Consider the following 25,518-nt stretch of genomic DNA (forward strand, 5'->3'; position numbering starts at 1 on the left):
AGATTAGCCCACCTCCTTTCTGTGTGTGCTGGAAAACTTCAACTATTTCAATTCCAATCGATCTCTTCCATTCTGTATTTTAAATAGTGAACTTTTCTCCAGTTTTTTCAAATGAATCATTTAACTTTAGGAGCTGTTTGGGAACCTTTATTTTTTTGACCTGAATGGCAAGCTCCCAGACACATTATTTCTAATAGGCTGTCTTTCTTAATACTCGCTATTAGTCAAAAGAGTGCTTAGTAAACATCCTAGTTATCCAATCTTCACATCCCTTAAATAATGGGGTGGGTTCAAAAGGGATAAGCTTTCAATGTAGGACTCTGCTCACCTTGTAAAGAGCCACAACCACCCTGATAGAGCCCACTGCCCATCATTTTCCAGGCTCTGCAGCTACTGCTTTGTATCTCCAAAGATACATTAAAATGTGACATGAAAGACCTCCCAGAGAGCAGACACTCATTGATTACTTGTGTCCTACTCTATCTACGGCAGGTCTTCCAGCTCCCCCAAACAGGTATGTCCTGGAACACCTAATTCCATATGGGACTGCTCGTGGATGTCCAGGACACCAATCACACAAGGAATGGTCACACACAAATGCTCGTCTGCCTGACTATTGGATTTTGAGTTGAGTTAAATGTTCTGCTGTTAGCACCACTTTGAATGTAGCTTAGGTGGTCATGGGCAAAATGCAAATGCGGATCTGCATCAGTTTAATCACTTTTTTAATTCAGATAAGACCTGGCTCAGGTTTCAGGAGGGCTAGAAAAAAGATGGTCATCAATAGAAGGCAAAAAATTTAGGAGGATGAGTGCAGGCTCCTCTCCTTTCATCTCTCCAAAAGGAACAAGGACACATCCTAAGTACACTTGCTTGGCCTCCAAATTAAAAATGGTATGTATCACCTTGGCTATTTTCTTCCTCCTGCAGGAGCCCAAAGGGAACTGGGAAAAGCCTGCAAGCAGTAAGCAGCCACTTTCTCCCGCTTTCCACTAAAGCTGTGTAAGGGCTGTGATCCAGCTGGGATCTCATCTTTTGCTAAGAGACTCCTAAGGAATGGAGATTCACCCTTTGGTGCGGCAATGACAGATAAAAGCCCTCATTTACCTTCTCTCCCTAGGCTACATAAAGCAGCATTAAATGCCAGTTTACAGGTCCAACAACGCTCCATTTGGGTTGGGATAAGGCCCCCGTCCCTCCTCCACACCCTCCCTTTAAACCTCTCCACAGGTTTGGAAGATCAAAGGAAGACACTTCGACTACCCTCTTCCATTTTGTTGGGTAAGAAATATTTCCATTGCATTGTGTATGTATAGCTATATCTACAGGAATTAATCCGTGTCTGGGCACCCCGAGTCCAGGGCAGCAATAGCGGGGCTGACGGCTTCACTTTGTTCTCCGCCGGGTGCAGGATCTCGCCTCCCCCTCCAAACCTGCTCCCGGGTGGAAGCGGCTCCTTGAGGTCAGGACACATCGTCACCCCGCTCCGCGGCCGCGGCGCGCACAGGGCCCGGCCGCCCCCGGCCCTTCCCCGGGGCCGCCGGGAGGCGCGGCGGGGCGAGACCCCCGCGCCCGCTGCCTCCTCCCCGGCCCCGGGCCGCGCTGCCGTGCGGGGCCGCCGGGACCCGCCCATGGCGGCGGGAGGCCCGGGACGAGCGGGTGCGGTGCGGCCGGCGCGGCGAGCGGGAGGGCGGGCGGGCCCCGGCCGGGCCGGGCCTGTCAGGAAGCGGCGGAGGGGAAGGAGGGCGGGCCAGGATCGCTCACCTCGGACACCTCGTCCTCGTCGCTGCCGGAGCCGCCGCCGCCCCCGCTCCGCAGCACAGCGGCCGCCAGCTTGAAGTCGAGGGCGGCCTCACCGGCCGCGGGCGCGCCGGGGCCTCCCGGCCCGCCGGGCCCGGCCTCCCCGAAGAGGCGCACGGCCCGCAGGCCCAGCGGGGAGGGCCCGGCCGCGGCGGGCGGCTCGGCAGCGGCGGGCGGCGCGCGGGGCGCGACCGAGTCGATCTCCTCGTCGGCGGCGGCGGCGGCGGTGCCGTCCGTGAGCATCGCGCTGGTCCGGGCCCGGCCGTCTCCGTCCCCTCACGGCACCGCGGCAGCGCCACTAACTTCTCACACCCTACCCGGCCGCGGCCGCCGCGCCGCCCCCCCGCCGCTCCGCGCACGCCTATTGGGCGCGCTCGGCCGAGGGCGGCGCGCTATTGGCCGCGGCGCCCGCCACTCAAAGGCGCGTCACGCGCTCCCAGCATGCTGCCCTGAGAGCGCACGCCGAGGCGGTAAGAGTGCGCCGCCCCGCCCCGCTCGCCCGGCCTCGCTTCCTGAACTTTCCGAGCTCTGATTGGTTCTCCGGAACATCAATCATGTGCCTTGGTGAAGCTGAGGGCGCCGATGGGGCGAGCGAGCTGTCGATCAAAGCGCGTCCAGGAATCACGGTTTTAATTGGCTGAAAGGTACATCGCTCACAACGCACGGCGTCTGGCGTCTTTCGATTGGCTCCTGCATGCCCTGGGCCCGCCTCCCCTTCGAACGCCTCAGAAGGACTCCGTCAGCGCGAGACACTGTCACACGCCCGCCTGTCCCGAGCGGTGATTGGGTCACGGAGCTGCCAATCACAGCGAAGGCTCTGCCTCCTGCATGGCCACGCCCCCTCCCGGCTGCGGGCCGCCATAGGCTGGGTGTCCTGGCTCTCCGCTCCAGCGACCACGCCCACAGTGACGTCACCGCGCGGCCACGTGTCCGGGGTGTCGGGCGCGCGCGGCGCGGCCTAGCTCACGGCCCGGTTGCTCCGCGCGTCCCGGCGCTGCAGCCGCTCGCTCTGCGGGGCAGCACAGCTTACCGGGCCGCCATCGCGCCTCCCCGCGCCAGCGCTGCGGCCCCGCGGCGGCTGTGGCCGAGCGAGGCTCCCAGGAGAGCACCGACCTCCTCGGCTCTGCTGCCCTGCTCCGTCCGCTCCCGGGGCCGTGGCCCCGCCGCCCCCGGCCCGGGCACGGGCCCGTCCAGCCAGCTCAGGTCGTGCGGGGAGAAGATGCGCTCCAGCCCCTTCCGGATCCCCAGCAGCGCCAGCAGCTGCGGCCGGGCCAGGCACGGGTCAGCATGGCTGGGGCCGGGGGACAGCCAGCGTCTCTCTGTCACACACCTCTGTCACCCCCGGAGATGCCAGGGTGCTGGCCTGTCACCCCTCCCGGCCCTAGGGGACCATACTTGCCCAACAGTGTCGCTCGGCCTCTGGGGACCGCCCCGGGCCCCAGAGTAGGGGGTGAAGGCTGGTGGCGAAGCACCGCCGTGCGCCACCCGCTCGTGTCCCCTCCCAAGGACCGAGCCGGGCCCGGTGGTGATCGGGGCCGGGGTGGGCAGCAGCCAGCCCAGCAGCAAAGCGGTGCCGCAGGTTCGAGGAGGGGGTCATACCATCACTGGGAAAATAATAGCGGCCACGGTGGACTTGAGAAGCCAGAGCAGGGCCAGGCAGAGCAGCTGGATGCTGGTGAAGAGGTGCACCCGGCGCAGGGGCACGTGGCGGAGGTAGGCAAGGTCTGGCTGGTGCTTGGCTGGCATCAGGAGCAGCCGCACGCGGTCCATGAGCTGTAGTGGGAGGATGGCGGCTGGGTCACGCCTCTGCAGCTACTGGGCAGCTCTCACCCCCCTCCCTGTTGAGATTAGGGCCGGCAGGATGGGGTTTCACCACCGTTTCTGCACTTCAGCCCTCCTGCCCTCTGTGCTGACGCCCGGCTGATGCCCGGGCCTGTGAGTTGGTCTGTAAGACCGGGGGTCCTGGTGCCACTGTCACCCCAGGCCAGGGGAGCGCCTTCCAGGCAGACCCCTCGAAAGGACAGAAAGGACTCTGTCTGCCCTTAGAGGGTTAATTGAGAGATGACACCCCTTGATCCCCCTCACTTCACAGGAAACTGCCGCAGCCTCCTCCAGAGCCCAGCTCTGGGTTTCCCAAGCAGAGGGAGGGTGGGAGTTTCCCAGCCTGTCATCTAGAGCAGGGTAATTGCAAGGAAACTGTACTATTTAGAGGAAAAAGTGGTGTAGATAATTCTGGAATAGGGATTTTTTCCCTCAGTTGGTTTCTTGGGAGAAGAAGAGAACTGGCACATGAGCAGCAACACCAGAACCAAAGTACTGTCACGTCCCAGCTCTGCCTGCAGCTCCCAGGTGAGGAAGTCCCTGTGGCTTTGAGAGCAAGTCTGTGTTATCCACTGCTCCCGCTTCTCCCAAACCACCTGATCCAGCAGGGCACAAGTCTCTCCTGCTGCTCAGCGTCCCAGAGCCTTCCTTTTCCCTTTCCTTTGCCCTGGAAAGATCCCTCACTCCCTCCTTGTCCTGGGCCTGGTGGGAGACAGCTCTGTGCCATGCTGTCCGCCACAGAGAGCTGAAATCCAGGCTCTGCTGTGCAGGGGCAGCTGGGCAAAGCCCCTCCTCCCCCCCAGCACCCCCTCCCCGTGCAGCCCTCCCTCCCTCACCTGGATGCTGTTCAGGGCCGTCACCCCCATGTGCAGGAACGCCCCATACAGCACCGGCATCGGGATGTGCTGCAAGGCAGTGGGGTGGGGCATCAGCAGGGCAGCTCCCTGGGGTCTGTGCCTGCTCAGAGCCCTCTCGTGTGAAAGCCTGCATGTGTGTCCACAGCCTGTACCTCCTTTATTCCCAACAGCCTTATTGGCATCAGTACTCGAGGTTCACATGAACCAGGTCCTCTATGGTCCCTTTGGATGGCGTCTCATCCCCCAGGGGTGTCACTGCACCTCAGCTTGGTGCCATCTGCAAATGTGCTCCATCTTGTTATCTAGGTCTTTGGTGAAGATATTTAACAGTATTTGTCCAGTAGGAACACTTGGAAGACACCACTTGTTACTCATTTCCATTTGGACACTGGGCTACTGACTGTAAACCTCTGGACATGACCATCCAGCCAATTCCTGATCCATCTAACAGTTCTTCCATCAAATCCAGTTGGGAGGTGAGGATGCTGGGAGGACCCTGTATCAAGGGCTGTATGAGACCAGCCTCAGAGGTGGAGGAAGAGAGACCTCCTGTCTGCCCACAGGTGATGCAGGGCCCCTGGAGGGGTTTTTCCTGGCATGGCAGTGGCAGCAGGTGAAAGCCAGCAGCAGCCAGGTCATCCACGTGGCCGTGTGAAGAGGTCGTGGTGGGGTGTGTTTGGGGAGCACAGGGACCCCAGTACACATGGGGAGGATGGGCAGGTGGCATGGGGCCACGGTGCCTTGTGTGCCAGCCCTCCTGTGGCACTGGACACAAGCCCTCGGTGCAGTCCATACCCACGTGGGACACAGCTCCCTGCCTGCCACACAGGCTTCCTGTGCTGCTTCAAGGGGTCGGGGTGAGGAGCCTCCAGCTTAGCAGGGTATGGCCACCCCCTGCCTAACAAAAGAGGCCACTCCAGCCAGGCTTCCTACCTTGAGCACGGGGGCCATGAAGACAGAGGCTCCCATCAGGATGAAGACAGCCAGGCCTGTCAGCCTCTGCTCCCTGTGGGGGACAGCACAGGTGTCACAGGTGCCCAGGGTCTTTTGGAGCCCACCCCCCTACCTGCCCTCCTGGCCCCAGGGTCTCTGCTCTTTGCAGTTTTAATGGCCACAGGGAAAGGGGTCAGCTCAGACTCGTTGTTTACCTGATGCCCAGGAACTCGGGGGGCTCGCCGGGGGCTGAGGTTGCACTCTCCTTCCTCAGGCTGTCCATGTGTGCCAGGGAGATAACAGTGGCTGAGACATACCAGGGGAGGCCAGTGACAGAGGTGACGACCATCAGGAGGGAGACACAGAGGAGGTCCAGGTGGAAGCCTGCTCCTTTCTGCAGCAGAAAAGGCAGCAGGGCTGGGGGCATCTTCTCACTTTCCTGGCCAGTTTGGGGTTCTGCTCTTCCCTGGCTGCTTCCATGGGGCCCAGCCAGGACCTGGATCCTCCCCCATTGGCTGGTGCTGCCTTTTCCCTGTCCCCCTGCTCACCTGCAGCTTGTACTCCCTGCGGTTAAGAATGACAGCTGTGATCTGCTGGTCCATGAAAATGAGGATGGTGACAAGGACAGCGGGCACCGCGGACAGCAGGCAGACCCACCACGGGTTGGCTCCAAAGGGGAAAACGATCCAGCCCCGTGCTGGGTTTGTGGGCTGTGGAGAGCAGAAGGGTCATGGCAGCTGCCACCCTCTTGTGGGGTGTGCAGTGAGTCGGGTGATGGGACCAGCCACAGGTGCCCAGGCTGGAGCCCTACAGGCTCCCAGGGGTGCCCCACCTCGGGGTGGAAGAGCATCCTCACTCATCCTGGGGGTGCTGCTGACCCACCAGCCCCCCACAAGGGCAGCCTGTGGCAGAGCAGGGTGTTTTTCTTGGACACCACAAAGCAGGAGCTGGGCATGTGCCTGTGACAGCAGGTGGAAGAGGTGGCATTGGGCAGGGATAATGGTGAGCCCAAGGAGGTGGTGGTGAGCACTGGCTGCTCGGGGGCACTGCCAGCCCCGCTCCACGCCCAGGGTGAGTAGCCCAAGCCTGGAGCTGAGCTTGTGGCTCTTGCTCCAGTGTGATCTGTACAGTGCAGGTCTGAGCCAGGTTATTTATAGTGCATGGGATCAGCTGTGTTCAACCTTTTCTCATTTGCTGGGGTGCAGCCTGCACCCCTGTAGGGCTGGAGCCACTGATGAGGAGGACAGTGACAGCACAGTGGCATGGCTACCACGGTGGGCACAGACCCACACCCTGACAGTGCCGTGCCCACCCTGCTGGCACCTTCAGCTCGCTGGGGACAAGCAACTTGGGGGTCTCCAGGCCCAGGAGAGCATCGACAGCGCAGGAGGCGAGGATGGCCAGGATGACAGCGAAGTCGCTCACCAGCTTCCGCACCTGCAGATGGAGAGGGCTTGAGCCAGGCTGGCAGGGGTGAGGGCTGCTCCAGGAGCAGCCGTGACATGCAGCACCCAGGGCCATCCCCACACCAGTGGGGGACAGGTGGCCCTGTTACTGGGGTGGCTCAAAGATGCTCACCCCCACGGGGAAGTAGCGGCTGCTCCTGAAGTGCTTGAGTGCGGTGCAGAAGAGGAAGGTGCCCCCAAAGAGCAGGAAGGAGATGAGGGTGACATCGGGCACATAGTGGCAGCTTGTCCCCAGGAGATGCCCGCCTCGATCCAGGCACTGGGTCCTGCTCAGCCCTGCTGGGGTGGCAGGAGGCTGCAGGGACGAGGTGGGTGGTGAGGAGGGATCACACATGGACACCTTGGGCTCACCCCCGGGCCTTTCCTGCCTGCCTGGCAGCAGGGGCTGTACCTGCCGGGTGGCCAGGGGTGAGGGCAGCGACGAGTCATTCCCTGCCGAGCTGTGGCCTGCAAAGTGACAAGGGGCAGGTTGGTACTGGTTTCATCAGGATGACTGGGATGATGCTGCCGTCAGGCTGGGTCCTGAAGCTCTTCCTGAGGACTCAGGGTGCTGGATGGGGCCTCTGAGGCCCTGGCGCTGGTTGATGCCCAGGGAGCACCAAGTGGGGGGATGTCCCTGTGAAGGGCATGGCTAAAGCACCAGACATTCATTGATCCCAGGCTGGCCAGCACTGATGTTTTTGGCACGTGGTGTTGGTCCCATTTCCAGGGTCAGTGTGGGTCATGTCATTTCCAGGGTCATGACTTCAAGCCCCAGGAAATAGCCCCTGATTTACAGACTGGGCTAGAAATAGCAGAGTGAACCCATCCAGGTGTCCCTTTCCAGCCTCTGACATCCCCCATCCTAGAGGTGTAGGAGGTGGGCCAAGGCTGTCCTAGCTCCCTGTACTGCCCTGCCTGGTTCCTGGGCAGCTCTGGGAGGCAGGAATAGAAGGACAGACTGCATGGAGGAAAGTGGAGGACTCTGCAATGTGGTCAGGCAGGTGAGGATGGGATTAAACAGCCACCTCCTCCAGTGCCTTCTCCCATCCAGCCAGGAAACAGGTTCCCAGTGGCATCCTGGGGCAGCAGCTTCATGCTCCCCACCCGCCCACGGCTGCTTGGGCTCACCGGGGCTGGACAAGTTGCAGGTGCAGCTGTAGGAGGTGACGTTGTCCAGCCGGTACTGCCAGTTGATGGGGAAGGCATCTGCCAGGCTCAGCATCTTCTTCAGGGAGTCGTAGATGAATATCAGGCTGATGAGTGCGCAGAAGCCTTCCTCGGTGAAGCGGGTGAAGTACCTCACCAGGTGACTGGCCTCAGTGGCCACCAGCACCACACCGAAAAAGGCCACCCAGAGCCCAATCCAGAGGCGGAACTCCAGGTAGTCCAGGCCGTGATCCCTGGGGGAAAGGGTGGCTTAAAGCCTTGCCAATGACCCCTGCCTGCAGTGATGGTGGCCCACGTTCCAGCCGGGGGACGCTGGGCTGAGGATCTGTCCCTGGCACTGAACTCACTGGCTGAAGGAGAAGAGGAGGCGCTCAAAGACGAGCACGGGGCCGGTGCTGCTCAGGATGGTCAGGGGTTGGCCCGAAAAGAGGCAGAAGATGGAGCCAGCAAAGGCTGTGCCCAGGAAGCTCTCCAGCACCCCCTGAAATGCAGGGAAGGGGTGCCAGGTGCCAGGCATGTGGCAGGGAGGAGGGTTGTGGTCCTGCCCCCCCCAGCAGCACAGAAGAATACAGGGTCAGTGCAGGGACCACAGGGGAAGGGGGCAGAATTCAGACAATGCTCAGGATGTCCTGGCGATGCTGGTCGGAGCTGGGCACCCAGGGGCTCTCTGGGCTGGGCTGGGTGGGGTTGGTACCAGGCACCCCACAGCCACACTGACCTGCATGTTGGCGGTTGCATCCCCCAGCATGCCCCCGAAGGTGATGGCATTGGTGACTGTCGCCAGGTAGATGTAGAGCACTGCTGAGAGGCACTGAGGGTGCAGGGCGTCGGAGAAGTCGCTGCCGTACCACGGTGCCTTCCTCCGGATGTCTCGCAGCAGCCCTCCAAAAAGCCTGGGGTGGGGGAGGGAGGTTGCAGAGCAGAGCCCACAGAGAACTGCACAGCCAGGGATTGTCCCTTCCCCTGGGTACAGGAACTCAGAGGGGCTCGGACATGGTGGCCCCATGAGAAACCTGCCCCAAATCCAGCACCTGCTGCACCTCCCACTGCCCTTCCACACACTGACCTGCCTGTCCTCTCCAGCTCCTCCCCAGAGTGTGGGTGCCCTGGGCTGGCTCTGTCCCCAGCTGCTGTCATGTCCCCATTACCATGTGGCTGCTGGTCCAGTGGGTCCACAGCCGTCCTGTGGCAGAGCAGAGCCTGAGACAACAGGCTGCAGGTTGGGACCCTCAGGACCCAGCTGCATTTTGGGGACACTAGGACAGGAAAGGGAGAATGGAGAGAGGACAGGGGTGCAAACAGGGCTTGTGCATCCCCTGATAGTGGAGAGGAGAAAGGGCAGGAAGAGGAGGAGACGTGGCAGATGATGATCTTCTAAAGGTTTCTTCCAACTCAACCATGATTTCCGCTGGCAAGCTCTGGAGCCACCCCTTGCAGGACTGGTTTTAGTGGAGGAGCTGGGCAGAGCCTCAGGTGTCCTGCTCAGAGTTTGAGTTTCACCTGTAAGTGCTGCATCCCAGTGTTCCCATCAGCTCCCTTTGGAGGGCACCTGCCATCCACTGCCAAGTGGGACAGCAGGACTAACAGCAGGGGGACCAAAACAGGGACCTGTGGAGGGGTTGGCTGGGAGAACCCCCTGGCTCCTGGGTAGCTTCATCCCCACGGAGATGGAAGTTCCAGTGTCACAGACAGAGGTATCCCTGCAGGACCCTGCAGAGGGGCTGGCAGGGGTCGAGGTGCCCTCACTCCAGCCCACCTCCTGCGTGGAGCTGGCAGATGGCTTGGAGGAGGAATTCGGGCACCAGGGTCCCACTTCCCAGGAGGAAGCACAACCAGCTCATCCAGAAATGCCTCTATCCCTGCCATGAGGTCCTCTCGGTGCTCAGCCTGCCGGGCAACTCTTTGGAAGAGCTGTGGGGAGATGCCAGGGTTTAGCCACCACATCCCTGCATTCATCCACTTGGAACCTTCCTCCCAGCCTGCAGCCATCACCAGGAAACAAACCCACCCACTTCAGGGCAGCAGGTCCTGCAAACCCACTGCAGCCTGCAGAGGAGACGAGTCCTGGTGTCCCCATTCCAGGCCCACCCCATCCCTGGGTGCTGTGTCAGGCTCACCTCATCTGTCAGCAGTGTGGCCATGGCCCTGCCTACCTCCTGGTAGGCTTTCACTTTGGGGGGGCCCAGCAGGATGAAGAGGAACCTGTGGCAAGACAGCACATCTCCAGAGCAGCCCTCTCCCCTCCGGGGGATGCCTCTCTCAGGGGGGGAGACCGTGGGGATGGGGGCTGGGCACGCCTGGGGGCTTCTGCCACCCTAAAAGTGGGGTTGGGGACAAAAGACAAGAACATGTCTGAAGTGTCTGCTGCCACTGCGTGGCAACTTCACAGAGACCATGGGACACCAGGACCCTGGCTGGATCACAAGAGTCTGCAGAAATGCAGACTGGGAGGTGTGGGGGAACAGGTCTTTGGGACAGAGGAGAAGAAATCCTCAGCTGGAAGTGTCTGTGGCATGATTTTCCTGGGAATGTTGCTCGCAGGCAGGATGCTGGTGTGTTAGGGAAGGAGAGTTTGCCAGCAGCATGGGCAGCAGGTTTGACAGGACTCTGGGGACATGGGAGGAGACTGGAAAGAGAGCTCAGAGCCCTTGATAAAATATGCTAAAAATCCCACAATTGAGAGGATGGTGCAAAATCTCCAGAGGGACATTTCACACAAATCCCCCACACCTTTCCAAAGCTGGCAGGAATGGTTACAGTCCCAAAAGCCTGAGATTGTCAAGCAGTTCCAGTGACTGTACCCTGAGCAAACCCCCAGAGAGGGGGCAGGGAAACTCCTCTGGCCGTGCAAGTGGGACTTGAGAGAACCCCCAGATGCTGGAGGTCCCTGGAGCCTGCTCCAAAGGGACGAGAGGTGACAGTTGCCACGTGGGAGTGCTTTCACCCAGGCATCTGCACCAAGGCAGTGGGAAAACCTTAAGACCCTAGAGATGGATCTGGATGAGAGACAGCCCTGAGGCGGTGGCTGCACCTGTGGGGCACCCTGGCATGGCCAGCAAAGGAGATGGCACCCTGGGCAAAGGGATGGCAGGGGCAAGGTCTCCCTGCCCTCCGGTTTGGGGGAGAAAAATGCAGAGCAGGGGGTTATCGTGAAACCCTCGAGACCCTGGGGCATTCCCGGGGACCTGCCACCGCGGAGGAGAGAGCAGAGGTGGGTGGCTGTCTGTCCTGCTCCTCCCAGCTGCTGGGGACGGGTGCTCTGGGCAGAGTGACCAGGAGGTGGCAATGTCCCTCCTGATCCCCGCCTGCTTCCTCCGCGCACTTCCTAAGGAAGTCCTCAGCTGAAGGCACACTGCCCGTTTCCCCTCACGGCTTTGGAGGATGCATTCCTCAGCCACGGGGAAGCCATGGGGACCTTCTGCCCTGCTCCTCTCCGCCCACCCTGTCTCACCACATAGGAGAACAGCGGAAGGACAAGAGTCTCCTGAAAACCTGCATCCCGCTGCCAGCCCCCCGCTCCCGGCAGTAGGTGGAGAGCATCCAGAAGCAGCTAAGGACAGGGAATGCAGAGCCCAGTGGGAATGACCATGGGGATGTCCCTTCCAGGCTGCCCAGCAGATGCTCCGCACTCAGCCCATTCTGCAGTGCTCCTAAGAGGCTGGGAGAAGCAGGAGGGGGAGCCGCGAGACAGAATTCTGGGACTGCACGTGGCACGGGGTGCCATTCCCTTTGCTTTGGACAAACAACGCCTTCTCTGCTGTGGGAGGAAATGGGGAGACAGGGATGGGGGAGGGCACAGGGCCATCGGCCATGCTCTGTTACCTGCTTGGAAGAGAAACCTCAGCCAGTGAGCCAAGGGACACGCCATGCCTGAGGCGAATGAAGGCAATGAAGGGCTTTTCCAGGAATTCAACTTCCCCGACAGCAACGTGGGCTGCTTCAGCCCCTGGTGGGACCTTCTTCTTGAATCTGTTTCGCAGCTGAAAGGAAAGGGATGCAGCAGCTGGGTATTCAGGATGCCGGGGCTGGGCATTCAGGATGCTGTAGCTGCTCCCAGCCCAGCTCCACGCTGCTGTACCTGCTCCTTAAGAGGTGTTTTGGAGACCTGGGTTCTGGGCTCAGACCTGCCTTTGGCTTTCCCTGCAAAGAAAGACAGGAAGCAGCAAAATCCATGTGCAGTTGAACAGGCAGCATGGACACTGCCCCGGGCTGGAGGCAGTGGGAGGATGCTGGGTGTGACAGCCGGGGTTCCTACCTTGGCACAGAGAGAGACCAAGCTCGGCAAGGAGCTGCAGCAGGGATTTTGTGGGCTGGTGCTGTGGCTGGAGGAGCAGGAGGGCTGCCAGGCGCTCCTTCAGTGCAGGCTGCAGCTCTGCTTCCTCAGGCTGCTCGGAAAGTGCTTTGTCTGCATCAGGGACAGGGACAGCTCTGAGTGCCCCTGGTTCACTGCCCATTGGGGAGTTCCCCATGGGAAAACCCCCCTTAGCTGGAGTGGCAGAGAGCCCCCCCAGGTACCCAGCTGTCATTCATCAGTTCTGTTCTATAGGCACCTCCTGGTGGCCTGTCCCTCTCTGGTGACCAGCCCATCCAGGAGATGACCTTTGCATTACTCATGTACCAATTATTTCCTTGAAACTGGTGGCATCCAGATCCAGAAGCAGTGTCCCCTTCTGCAGGCATGTCCTCAGCTGGAACAGGCTGTGCAGGGGCAGAGCTGGGACATGGGGTGCACTCCAGCGCTCCCCGCCATCCTCCACCTTCTCCTCAAACTTGATCCACCTGCCCAGGGAGATGCAGGGGGTCAGTGGCAGGGTATGCCCTGTGCCCCGTGCCAGCAGTGGGAGCTAAAGCCTGGGTCCATCTTGGAGCTTAACATGGAGCTGGAGGGGCCAGCAGTTGGTTCGTGGGGTAGGGGCTGCTGGGCAGATAAAGTGGTCATGTCCCCATTCCTGCAGGCCCACACTTCTCTAAGGTCTGATCAGGGGAATTCCATCTGTAATGAGGTGACAGGATGGTTCAGGTTTGAAAGGACCTTAAAGCTCACCTTATTCCAAGCCCTCCACCATGGGCAGGGACACCTTCCCCTATCCCAGTTTGCTCCAAGCCCCTTCCAGCCTGGCCTTAGACACTTCCAGGGATGGGGCAGCCACAGCTCCCCTGGGCAATCTGTGCCTCACCACCCTCACAGGGAAGAATTTCTTCCCAATATTCCATCTAACACTGATCTCTGGCAGTGGGAAGCCATTCCTGCTTGTGCTGTCACTCCAGTCCCTTGTCCAAAGTGCCTCTCCAGCTCTCTTGCAGCCCCTTTAGGCATTGGAAGAGGCTCTAAGGTCTCCCCTGAGTCTTGTCTTTTCCAGGCTAAATAACGTCCCACCTCTCTCATCCTGTCTCCATAGCAGAGCTGTCCCAACAGAGCTGTTCCAGCCTTTGAATCATTTCCATGGTTTCCTTTGGATGTGCTTCAACAGGAGCTGGATGTGGTGCCCCAGGGCAGTCCCACACAAAACAGAGGAGAGGGAGCACCCCCTGCTCACCGTGCTGCCTGTGGTGCAGCCCAGGACACGCTCGCCTTTCTGGGCTGCCAGTGCACGGTGCTGGCTCGTGTCCCGTCTGTCACCCACCAGCACCCCCAGTCATTTTCTGCAGGGCTGCTCCCAGCCCATCCATTCCCCCAGCTGTGCTGGGGCTGGGGGTGGCCCTGCCATTAGCAACGCTTGCTGGAGTCAGAACAGAAGTGTCTTGAGCTGTTTTCACGCTCGGGCCGTGCCAAATATTTGAACGCCGGGCACAGACAGAGCTTCCCTTTGTCCCCATGGGTGGGCGCTGGCCGTGCTGCCCGGGCAGAGCGTGCCCGGCTCCGCAGGCTCCTGCCGAGGGGCAGCGTGCGGCCACGACGGGGCTGGCGGCCGGGGAGAGCCGCAGCCCGGCGGCTTTGGTCCCACAGACGCTCCGAATCCGGGTGAAGACCTATTGCTGTCCCCAGACACCTGTGGCCCGTGTCCCCGTGCCCCTGCCGGGAGGTGGAGGGGGTGCCAGGGGGCACGGGGCCATCCCAGCCCCAGCGCAGCCACTGGAGCCTTGGAGAGGCAGCAGAGAGGAGCAGGAGGAAGGGCGCTGAGCCTGGGCTGCCTGACATCCTGCCCTCTCCCATGACATTAAATCAGCCCAGCTGGGCCGTGGCGGGGCAGAGCCCTGCCTCGGGGCTGAGCTGGGGAACGGCCCGCCTCGGGACATGCCCTGGGCTCCCAAAGGGTGGCCCAGCAGCCTGGCTCTCGCAGGTGTGCCTACCTGGCCATCTCCCTCCACTCCAGCCCCGCCGGGGTGTTGAGGAGCTGGTTGAGCTGGATGAAGAGCAGCGGGCAGGTGACGTCCCCCCTCTCCTCCCGCTGCAGGGCGGCACCAGCTCGCCGGGCCGCGGTGGCCATGCTGGAGGGGAAGATGCTGCAGCCGAAAGCCTGTGAGAGAGCTCCAGGGTTGCTGCACTCTAGTCTGGGCTGTGAGCAGCTGTCTGCTGCCCGGAGAGCCGTGCCACTCGCCCCGGGCATGTGGGCTCGCATGGCCACCGGCACCGGCAGCCACAGGCGTGAGCTCCAGCGCTCACAGGATCCCGCTCATCCCACACCTTATAACAGCTGTGAACTGGTTTAAACTGGCCACAAACCAATACACAGGAGCCAAGCCCAAAACAAGCATCCCAAAACAGCAGGGTCAGCCCCACAGGTCCCACTATGGTTGTGTCCTGCCACGGCCAGCTGCCCAGCGGGGCCAGGGACCCGGGGACCCACCTGCCTCCTGCAGGTGACCTGGGTGGACAGAGATGTTCGTGTGCTCCCAGCGCGGTCTGCACCCTGCAAGGCGCTGGTGGGGAGGTGGCAGAGCCAGCCCTGGAGAGCTGGTGGCAGTATCTGTGCCTGTGCAAGGATGCTGTGCCCATGGCGGGAGGAGCGACACAGCCCATGGCAGCTCCTCCTGGAAAAGAGGATATGGGGACATGCTCTGGGGAAGGATGTGGCACCGTTGAGCAAATCCAGAGTGGGGAAATAAGGGGCTGCCAGTGGCAGGGCTGACGGAAAGGGCTGGGAGGGCTTCGGGGCTGTTCCGCTGTTCAGAAGGCTTCTGTGTGAGCTGCAGCCGTGAGCGGCTGGAGGGGGAAGGACGTGGGCACAGCCGCAGCACCCTGCAGGGACAGGGACAGGGACAGGGACAGGGCCGAGCCTGCACAGCGCTGCCAGCAGAGAGCAGCCACGGTGCTCGCAGTGCCCATGCCGTGCCCACCGCCACCGCCACCACGCTCGGCCCCTCGGCCCCCCGCGAACAAACCGCGGCTGTGTGCACTGCAAACACGGCGGCGGCACCGCAAACACCCGCGGCTCCGGCACGGGCCGGCTGTGCCGGAGCCCGCTGGACCCGACTGGATCCAGCCCCAGGAGCAGCTGGAGCAGGGCCAGGCACCACCACGGCAGAGTCACGTTTTGGGGAAGGGCGGATGGGAGCACGGGCTCCTGAGGTGCTGGTACCTGCCTGGCAGGAACTGAGGCCGAGGATCTGGCCCAGGCTGTTTGCTCTGCGATACCAGCGGGTACCATGGTGTGTGCAGGGGTACCCTTAGCTGGGGTGGGGACCATGGGGAGACTCCTGGCAGAAGGATCCATCGATAAGGAGCATCGGGAATGCCCTGAGGCACCCAAACCTTCCCGGGGTTCACCTCCCCCTCCTGTGGGGGCTGCCTCAGCAGCATGAGATGGGGCATGACGGCAGCAGGCACGGGCAGGGAGGCTGTGAGGGGCTGCAGGAGGTGGGAAGGGGTCATGAGAGGCTGTGGGAAGCAGAGGGGAAGAGGCAGCAGGAGTCTGAGGCAGGAAGGAGAGGCAGGCAGGTCAGCAGCCTGCACACATCCCCCCACCCTTGCCAGTCCTCTGTGCCAGCTGCCTCCCTGGCAGCTGACGTGAGCTGGTGCCTCCCTCTCCTGAGGTGCCAGGGCAGCTGGCAAATGCTGCCCGCATACACTGCCCGCACACGCCCGGCCCGGCCTTGGGGACATGGTGGGGGACTGGCAGGGGCAAAAAATTCCATCCCAACATGGGGCCCTCCCCAGGAGCCAGCGTGCAGGACTGCTCAGGGACACAGCCCCTCACCCGTGCCACCACCTCGCTCCACTGCCAAAGGCTTTGGGCTCCTGATGGCCGGAGGAGGCGGAAGGAAAAACATCCAGCAAACAATTGCAAAAGTCAAGTCTGAGCAAGAAGGAGGGTGTGAGCGGGGGGGGTGCCAGATCCGGTGGTATTCCTTGGAGACAGCAACAACAATGGCAGGAATATTTGCTCATGCCTAGCTGAGCCCAAACCAGTCAAGGGCTGGGGGCTCGGGACCTCGAGGAACCAACCAGGGGCCTCTGCTGGCCCAAAGGAGAGCTGGGGCAGGACCCTGCACTCGCCCGGCACTGATGTCAGTGACATTTTCTGCACGTCACCTGTGCTGAGGATGGGGCCAAACACAGCACACGGTTGCCAGCATGGTGAAGGGCATGGGGAAGCCCTGGCAGCACCCAAACACAGCAGGCTGGGACAGGGACAAGGACAGTGGCTGGCTGGGGGGCGTTGTGAGATGAAGCTGTGACTCAATCACTTGGGCAGGATAGAAGCACAAATGGGGCCTTGGGGACAGAAAGGGTCTCTGCTGTCATCTCAGATTGCCACCACCTCCCCGACCCACCACTGGTGCAGTGGCACATGAGTGGCAGTCTGTCTGTCCCCTTTCCTGGTGGGATGGAGAACGGGAGGGTCATCCCATTTTCAGGGCCAGGAAGAGGGGCAGCCCTGACTCCTGAGGTCGTGCCTCTCTCGTGTGAGGTGCACTTGTTCTCCCACCACCCTCGGGCCACCTTGGCCACCTGCCAGCCAGGGTCTGGGGTCACGGGGACCATGGGGATCCCCCTCCTCTCCCCCTGGCTGGGATCACACTTTCCCCTGGCCATCTCCTGCCCTCCCCGCTCTGCAGAAACCCTTTTCTCCCCGGGCTCCCACCGCCCAGCCGGGCCCGCAGCGCGGAGCGGCACTGGGGCGGCGGTGGCTTTTGCGTCCCTAGCCCGCCTCCGGAGCGAGGAGAACCCACCGGGCCCAGGCCAAGGTCCCGGGACCTGGTCCTGCTGCTAGCCGGCGGGACGCCCCGGGGGCGGTGGGGAAGCCCTTCCCGGGGGCGGGGCGGTCGCTCAGCCCTCCCCGCCCCGCCCCGCCGCCCGCAGCTTTCTACCCGCCGCGGGGCCGCCGTTCCGGAGAGCGGGCAGCGCTGCGGGAGCGAGCGGAGCGCGGCCGGGGCTGGACGTGCGTGTCATGGACGGGCGGGCGGTGCTGATCCAGGCGCTGCTGGCGGCAGGTACGGGCTCGCGTGGGGAGGGTCCCGTGGATGCGGGCAACGCATCCCAGCGCCGTGCTCGACTGGAGGGTCCCGATCATGCGGGGGGACGGTCTCGGGAACGGGCACGGCCGGTTCTGGGCGCGGGTAACGCGGTCCTGGTGCCGGGTGTGGGCGGGCGGGAAGATTGGTCCCTGTCCCGCGTGGGGGGTCCCGGGCAGGGCGGTGTCAGCCGCACTCCTGACCGCTCTCTCCGCAGTGTGCTCGGCGGCGGCGGCGGGCGGGCTGCGCCGGGACGAGCTGCACAACGAGGTGCTGCACAAGGGCGGCGGCGGCGGGGTGCCGGTCCCGGCCACGGCCCCGCTGCTCGGCGGCAGCCCGGAGAAGGAGGGCGGCGGAGCGGCCTCGGGAGACGACTTCAGCGAGCTGCCGAGAGGTATGGATGGGATAAGGGGTCCCAGGGCTGGGCTGGGGGTGGTCGGAGCTGGAGAGGTCGCGAAGGCGCCGGGCTGAGCTCGGCTCAGTCCCGCGGGTGCCCCGGTAGCAGCTCCGGTTCCGCTTCGGAGGGACTTGCAGTAGTGGGTGGGAGCGGTCCCAGATACCGAGCCCCGGCAGCAGCAGACCCGAGTGGGAGTAGCCCGTGGGCGCCAGCACGGAGCAGTGGCGCTCCTGCCGGGGGCTGTCCGTGTTCCTGAAGTCCCCTGCAGGGCGGGTTCTAGGGGGTCCCGGGTCTCAGCTGCTTGGCCGGGAGGAGGCAGAGCCCCTCGTGGCGGGGTTGCCGTGTCCGCGGGCCCGCGCTGCCCTGCCGGCGGTGGCCGTGGCGCGGGGACCGCCGTGAGTCACCGCCGCCCACGCGCGGCTGCTCCTCATTCCGCGGCGGGGCTCGGCAGCCGGCAGCCCCGCCACGGGGGCGGTGGGGGCACTGCCGCTCTCTGGGGCTCCCGAGTACCCACGCCGGCGTCCTTGCCCCGGGCTGGCAGCAGAGAGTGTCCCGGGGTCTCTCATGGGCGTCGGACGGGGGCCCGTCGCGGGCTGAGGGGGTGACATGTGCCTGTGCCGAGGGCAGTACCTGGCACCAGGAGCGTGCTCTGCTCCGTACAGCTCACCCTCCCATTTTTTCCGTGTTTTTCTTTGCTTTCTGGCTGTGCCAGCGGACTGTGACAAAAAGCTGGCAAAACCGGCCCGAGCCACTCGCACCGGGGGGACTCAGCCCTTGGGAAACGCAGCAGTGTGTGGCTGGGAGATAACTCTCAGGGCAGGAGAGGCAGGCGACGGAGCAGCCCCTGCTGTCAGCCTCATCCGGCGGTTTCTCCGAGCCGCAGTTTCCTGGAGTATCGGTTTTCTCCAGGCGCAGCGTGGAGGATGTCGACATGACTTTGCTAGGTGTGCAGCCGGTGTGTGCCAGCACGAGAGGCGCTGGTTCCGTCAAGAAGTGGTTGAGTTGTAACCTGGGCAGGTTACAACTTGCCAGGTTGGACTCTGCTGCGCTCTCCTTCCCGAGCAGCCCCGGGCTTAATTCACTGGGGTTACTGAGCACCATAGCTCGGGGGGAGTAAAAAATCCCCCTTGGGGCAGTGAGTGCTCTCCAACACCTCAGCACCTGGTGAGATCAATCTGGGAGCTGTTTGTTTTTTTTTTTTTTTTTTTTTTTGTTTTTTTTTTTTTATCTGCACACCTTAAAAACTATTCCAGTACCGTTGCTAGTGTTGGGCTGTGTCTGGGTGAGGAGCTTGGTGCTCTGGTTTCCACCAACCCGGCAGGGGGCTGGCCTGGCCCAAAAAGCCGCTGGTTACTGCACCACAATTAAAAGATACCGTTGTAATTCATGGGAATGATGCCCTCACCATCTCTTGGGCTCTGCAAAACCAAAACTTAAGGCAAGCTTGCTCTTTTAATCCTGCCCTGGGGTGAGTAAGGCATCCTTGTGCCCACGGCAAGGAGAGTCCATCAGAGCCATGAATAGAGTCTTAGAAAAGCCTGTGCTTGTCAGGGAAATAAAGGCCAGATAAAGGGGCAATTAGCAATGTTCTGTATTCAGTGGAAACTGTTGCATATAATAGCAGCATTTGAGATGTATAAAGCTCTGTTCCCCCTGCCCGACTCCCTCCTTTCCTAGAGAATTGTTCTTATGAATTGGAAAGGCCATGATATTTGTGAGAAGCTGAAAAAAAAAAGCCCCCCCCCCCCCCCCCACTCCGGGCTCAGGGGCAGCTCCCAGCACAAAGGGCTGTGGGAGCCAGGGCTGAGCAGTTGTGGCAGGCCTGGGATGTGGCTTTGCCTTCCCTTTGGTTGGCACGTGGAGCTGATCTGATTGCTGTTCTCTCCTTCCCAAACTGTTTTTCAGTTGCCTTCCTGTCAAAGCCTCAAGGCCTCGTTACTCCCAAGAAAAAAGGGAACGGCAATAAAAGAAGAAAAGGCAAAGGCCTGGGGAAGAAGAGAGACCCGTGCCTGCGGAAGTACAAGGATTTCTGTATTCACGGCGAGTGCAAGTACATCCGAGAGCTGGGAGCTCCCTCTTGCATGTGAGTTGCTGGCGTGTGCCTGTGCCTTAGTCATGGTTCTTTCAATTCTCCAGGCAGGGCAGAGGAAAAACAGAGATATTTTTAGTGCATGTTCCCTACCCATGCAGGGACAACGCTTACTTGGCCTCTCCCTTGTAATTCTTGAGCAGTGTCCACCCTGTCCCCAAAGTCTGTCATGGCCTTAGGGCCAGGGTTCTCTGCCAGCACGGTGAGCTCTGGCTGCGCTGGGGACTGCAGAATGGTGTGTAGGGCTGCCAGGGGTCTGGCAGCTGAGGGCTTCTGAGGTCTGATTTGGGAAACCTCATCCTGACCCTGTCACTGTAAATGCCCCACTCTGAGACCTCTGGGCTCCTGCATCTGTCCGGGCACATCAGTGCAGATGGGAATAGCATCTGTGCCATGCCACCTGCAAAACGGAGTGGAGGTAGCACCTTTGGGGACAGGCTGCCAAAGCCATGCCCAAGCTGTCCCTTGGCCTGATGAAAGACAGGGCTGTGTACCCCTCCTTGCCCACCCCCCCTGAGGTGCAGAGCAAGCAGGGACTAGATGAGGCAAATGAAGGAGAAAGTATTTGCCTGCTGCTGGGGCACCTGGATACAGCACTGCTGCTGCAGGAAATACCCTGGGGTGCATATTTGATCCCCACTGACGTGGGCAGGACTTGAGCTGGCAGATATGTAAGAGGCTTTGTTCTTCACTATCAATCCTCTGAGCCACCCAGCCTTGAGCCCAGGGAAGATAATAGCTCCCTGGCTTATGGTGCCCACAGGATCTGCAATCTGCAGGGATCAAGCTCCACAGAGCTCCTCTAACTCCCTGGTTTCTCCCTGTTGAAGCTGTCATGAAGTTGGGCCCTTGCATGGGGGACTCAGGACTGCCAGTGAGGGGACATCTTTGCAGGTTCAGTTTGGGTTGGTGACCCAGCACAATGTGGGTTGTGATACCCTGGCCTAGGACTGGAACAGCCAGGTGTCCTCTGCCCAGATCCCTGGGGCGGGAGAGAAACTGGGACACAGGCAAGCACCAGGGATTTGGGGGCTGGCTGTGTCTCTTCAGCACGGTGGTCTGTCCCTGGGTGGCATCTCCCAGAGCCATCAGAGCTTTTAGTAACAGTGGCCAACTGCCCCAGTCTCCTCTGCTAAAGAGGCTTTGTGTTGCCTGGTGTCACTTGGTCGTGGCTGCTCTTGGTGCTTGGCTGTGCCCCTGTCACAAGGTCTCCTGGAGTGTTGCTTCCTGGGGCACAGGGTGGAATGAGGATGCTGCTGGGCTGGGTCCTGCACCTTTGCCATGTGCCCAGCCTTGCTGCTGTGCCGGGAGGTGATGCTGCATGTGGCACTGTGAGCCCAGGAGCTGGGCTGAGTCCGGCTAGGAGATCAGCCTGAGGGTCAGTGGTGCTGGATATAGAGGGATATATTTATCTGGTTGCATCAGTGCAATGTGGCTCAGGGAGGGCTGGAAGCCTCCCAGCCTGTGTGGAGCGTTATTTCTGTTGCATGAGCAACCTCCCAAGTCTCCAGGGATGGGACACCTCTGAGCTAGCAGGGTGTGCAGGGACATCCTGCTCCATTGGAAATGCTGGCCCAGCTGCCTCACTGCTCCCTTCCCACTTCCAGAGGTGGTCTGGGCAACCTGCCTAGGGGTGACTGGGAAGAGCACAGACCCCAGTGCCTTCTACTGGGGGAGAGCTCAACCTTTCTAGGAGTCTTCACTAGGTGCAGGAGAAGCCTAATTTACCAGTCCAATGGAGATGATGGTGACATCAGACCTCCCAGCTCAGGGGTGTGGGGACCAAGGGGAACAGGCAGGGTGCTGGTTAAGGCTGAGCACAGAGGCATTGCCTTCCCATGGGGTGTGGGGCACATGAAGACCTCCTGTCCTTGCTCACCACTGACCTTTAGGAGTTTCCTTCTTGCCCAGATGCCAGCCAGGCTATCACGGAGAGCGCTGCCACGGCCTCTTGCTGCCGGTGGAGCACCGGCCCAGCGCGTACGACCACACCACAGCCCTGGCCGTCGTTGCTGTTGTCCTGTCCTCCCTGTGTCTCGTCATCATCGCAGCCCTGCTGATGCTCAGGTGAGTGGGATGGCACTGAGCTCCCAGATCTCAGTCCCTGGGAAGATCATGTGCAAGAGGAGGGTGACAAGGGCTTCTCCATGCCCTGAGCGTCCCTTTGCTTGGCCTCGCAGGTGTCACAAGAGGGGTGGCTACGATGTAGAAAACGAAGAGAAAATCAAGCTGGGCGTCACTGTGAATCACTGAGGATGCCAGGTGCTGGCGAGGTGAGCCCCTGGCTGGGCACGGGGCAGCAGGGGGGCTGGTGGACATCTGGGGGCTCTGTTGTTTGTGCTGTGGGACTGCTGTGTGGATCCTGTGCCAGAGCTAGGCAGGAGCTGAAGGCAGCCTGAGTCTGGAGAAGCAGCTGGCTGAGAGTCTGGGCTGCCCTGTAAGGCTCCAGTCTTTTCTCTCTTTCCTGCTGAAATCCTGTCCCCTGGCACCCCTATCATTCCTATGTCCTTCTTTCTACCCCAAGTCCCTGCTCTGTGCTGGTGTTCCATGCTTTGGGGATGTTTGGTAGTAGGGAGGCTGCTTCTGTTTTGTTTAGCTTTTTTCCCCTGCTCATTCTGCTCTCTCTCTGACCCTCTGAGTCATTTCCCCTCCTTAGATATTGCCTCTATTTATATACATGTGTAAAATCCCCTTTCCTTTTCATTTGCACTCTGCTTATTGCTTGCACCAGAGCAATGCCTATCAGTTGGCACGGGGGGATCTTGCTGCCAGCCCATGCCATGTTCTTCTGGCTGGGTTGGGATGTGTGCTCTGCCCCAGGGGTGGCTGTGGGGCTGGGTGCTGAAAATCTGTCAAACTTCCTCTGATCTGACATAAATCCTGACGTTAGATGTAGTCATACATATTACAGCTACTTCTCTTCTTAAAAAAAAAAAAAAAAAAAAGAAAAGAAAAGTCATTGTTCTTTGTGAGGATGAAGTAATGCCTTTGGAGAATTTCTGTCATGCTCATCACAGTGTTGGGGGTGGGAATTTGAGCTGTTCATAGAAACTGAATTTTCAGGAAGGAGACTTGGCACAAGGCTTTCCTCACTGTCCCCTCTACCCTGGGGGTTACTGGGGTGGACATGTCCGGTGGAAAAAGCGCTGTGATCCCCGGAAGGGAGCATGGCGGGGTACCTTGGCTCCCATCCTCCCGCGTCCAGCCCCGAGGGGCGGCGAGCGGGGCTTGGGTGGGCACGAGGGCTCTCCGGCCGGGCTGGGGGTCGGCACCTCCATCCCAGCACGCCGGGCGAGCAGCCCAGGATCGCGGTGTGAGCTGTCCCGCCTCTCTCTCGCAGGGGCCGGCACTAACGCACTTCTACCTCCTGGAAGAGGCGAGCCCGCGGCGCCGGCGGCACCGGGCTGCTGCGCGCTGGGGGCTCGCTGGAGCGCCAGGACGGCACCGGCGGCGCTGCTCGGGCAGCGGCGGCGCTGCGGCAGCTCCGGGGCCACCGCCGGGACGGGGCGGGCTCGGGAGCGGTGCTGGCCGGGGCCGCAGGGGCTCTCCGTCCGCTGCAGTACGTGCCCAGGAACAAGCTGTGAATGGGAGGAGACCGAGCTCGGGGCTTCCTTCGCCGCAGAAAGGGGGGGAGGGTAACAGCTATTTAACAAGATATTTTTCATTTTAAATTATATATTTATTTTAGATAAACTGTACATAGTATTTATATTTATTGTGGGTCTGGCCCTGCATCCTTCATGTACATCAAGATGACAGGGTCAGACCTCCCTTATTTTTTAAGTGCAATGTAATATTCTAATAAATAACACTTTGTAACAAACACTTGGGTCGTGAATTTAATCATGGAGGAGGAAAGGAGTCGGAATTCTGAAGGCTGCATTCAGTACCAATTCCATGCTGGTGGGGTACTGCCAACGGCAGCAGAGATCCCGAATGTGTGGTCAGGGCTGCTGGATCAGCTTGTGCCATCCCTGGGGAGCAGTGTGGTGCAAGGGGCTGCAGGCAGGATCCATCTCAGCTTGGCCCCATGTGGGTTATTTCAGAGATTTTCTTCATCTTTGCCAGCTGGTGCTTTGGGAAGAGTGTGATGTTTGTGTGTCTGCTCACCAAGCAAAGCTGCCTCGGGTAGGAATAAAGCCACTCTGGCTACTGATCCATTCAAATGGGAATGGTCTCTGGTTTCAAGCCAGCATCTGTCGTTTAGACACTGGCACAGGGTGCCCAGAGAAGCTGTGGCTGCCCCATACCTGTGGGTTTTCAAGGCCAGGCTGAATGTGGCTTTGAGCAACCTGGTCCACTGGAAGGTGGGCAGGGTTATCCTAAAATCCAAAATACTATCCAAATAATCTTATGATGGTTCTATGATTTGGCAAAACCAAAAAATCCAGAGGTGGACTCACACCATTTTGAAAGGAATCCCAGTGGTTCTTGGGGGGATTGGAGGTACCTGGAGCTGAGGTAATTCCAGCAAGCATCACTTCATACAGTGATCAGGACTGATTCCTTACTTTGCAGTAAAAATAACCTCCAAACCATTCTTTCCTCTTCCCCATGGGGAAGTGAGAGTGAGGGAGTTGCTGGCTCTGCTAGAGAGCTGTGAGGCAGAAAAACCAACAGGATCCTGGGCTGCATCCTAAGGAGCACGGCCAGCAGGTCAAAGGTGATTCCTCCCCTCTACCACGTACACTGCTGGTGTATCCAACATAAGAACAATATGGAACTGCTGGAGCAAGTCCAGAGGAAGCCACAAAGTTGGTGAGAGGAGTGGAGGATCTTCCCTATAAAGACAGACTGGGAGAGCTGGGGCTGCTCTGGCGGAGAAGGAAAGGTTGACTAGAGAACTCATCACAACCTTCCAGTGTCTGAAGGGGCCTCCAAGGAAGCCAGAGAGTGGCTCCTCACCAGGAACTGTAGTGACAGAACAAGGAGTAACAGGCACAAATTGAAAGAAGGGATTTTAGGTTAGATATATGGAAGAAATTCTTTATTGTGAGGGATGGAAACAGGTTTCCCAGAGAAGCTGTGGCTGTTCCATTGCTGGGACTGTCCAAGGCAAGGTTAGTTGGGGCTTGGAGCAACCCGGGATAGTGGAAGGGGTCCCTGCCGGAGGGCGGGGGGACCAGGGATGAGACGATCTTTAAGGTCCTTTCCAGCTCCTTAGGCATGGATGGTTCTCTCGCTCCGGCCCTTCTCCAACCCCGCGCGGCGCCCTCAGCCCGGGCCGGGCCGGGCACATCCAGGCGGGGCCGAGCTGGTCTCGGGCCCACAGCCCCACCGCTGCAGCCGGCCCCGCGGGGGCACCGCAGGGCGCGGCCTGGAGCGAGGAGCCCTCACGGGAGCCCGCAGCCCGCTCGGGGCCGGTGCCGGTGCCGGTGCCGGTCCCAGGGCAGCCCGCAGCTCGCTCGGGGCCGGTACCGGGGCCGGTGCCAGGGCAGCCCGCAGCCCGCTCGGGGCCGGTGCCGGTGCCGGTGCCGGGGCCGGTGCCAGGGCAGCCCGCAGCCCGCTCGGGGCCGGTGCCGGGGCCGGTGCCGGGGCCGGTGCCAGGGCAGCCCGCAGCCCGCTCGGGGCCGGGGCCGGGGCCGGTGCCAGGGCAGCCCGCTCCCCGCT

At 60.7% G+C, this 25,518-nt stretch overlaps 3 protein-coding genes across 19 annotated transcripts in view; 1 reads left to right on the plus strand and 2 right to left on the minus strand.

Moving 5' to 3' along the window:
* Positions 1-2,185, minus strand: part of LOC119706729 (ankyrin repeat and KH domain-containing protein 1) — a 100,649-nt gene extending 98,464 nt beyond the window's left edge. For 11 of the 13 annotated variants that reach the window (XM_038150684.1, XM_038150682.1, XM_038150681.1 and 8 more), the window contains exon 1: positions 1,765-2,043. In XM_038150684.1, the coding sequence (XP_038006612.1) occupies positions 1,765-2,043 (279 nt within the window). Of the gene's footprint in view, positions 1-1,764 lie in introns of all 13 variants that reach the window. The other 2 variants (XM_038150673.1, XM_038150685.1) reach the window with 1 other exon arrangement.
* Positions 2,186-2,270: 85 nt separating this feature from the next.
* Positions 2,271-14,706, minus strand: SLC4A9 (solute carrier family 4 member 9). 5 transcript variants are annotated; one of them, XM_038150690.1, is made up of 20 exons: positions 14,318-14,706; positions 12,645-12,805; positions 12,282-12,431; positions 12,105-12,166; positions 11,849-12,006; positions 10,144-10,228; positions 9,783-9,937; positions 9,093-9,209; positions 8,745-8,919; positions 8,374-8,507; positions 7,988-8,259; positions 7,269-7,324; positions 6,990-7,172; positions 6,735-6,848; positions 5,960-6,121; positions 5,627-5,805; positions 5,412-5,484; positions 4,458-4,526; positions 3,400-3,573; positions 2,271-3,060 (listed from the first exon to the last, which is right to left on the minus strand). In XM_038150690.1, exons 1-20 carry the CDS (start codon positions 14,584-14,586, stop codon positions 2,827-2,829), a joined length of 2,982 nt encoding a protein of 993 aa, XP_038006618.1. In that variant the 5' UTR covers positions 14,587-14,706; the 3' UTR covers positions 2,271-2,826. The 5 variants fall into 5 exon arrangements, with proteins under 5 accessions (XP_038006618.1, XP_038006616.1, XP_038006614.1 ...); XM_038150688.1 differs by having other exon boundaries at positions 2,271-2,809; positions 2,914-3,060; positions 6,990-7,324; XM_038150686.1 differs by having other exon boundaries at positions 6,990-7,324.
* A 2,565-nt stretch (positions 14,707-17,271) lies between these two features.
* Positions 17,272-23,731, plus strand: HBEGF (heparin binding EGF like growth factor). The gene is made up of 6 exons (XM_038150585.1): positions 17,272-17,401; positions 17,640-17,816; positions 19,725-19,902; positions 21,820-21,975; positions 22,089-22,181; positions 23,249-23,731. The coding sequence occupies exons 1-5, from the start codon at positions 17,359-17,361 to the stop codon at positions 22,159-22,161; spliced, it is 627 nt and encodes a 208-aa protein (XP_038006513.1). The 5' UTR covers positions 17,272-17,358; the 3' UTR covers positions 22,162-22,181; positions 23,249-23,731.
* Positions 23,732-25,518: the final 1,787 nt, after the last annotated feature.

This window comes from Motacilla alba, chromosome 13 (genome assembly GCF_015832195.1).
Source record: "Motacilla alba alba isolate MOTALB_02 chromosome 13, Motacilla_alba_V1.0_pri, whole genome shotgun sequence".
Taxonomy (NCBI): Eukaryota; Metazoa; Chordata; class Aves; order Passeriformes; family Motacillidae; genus Motacilla; species Motacilla alba.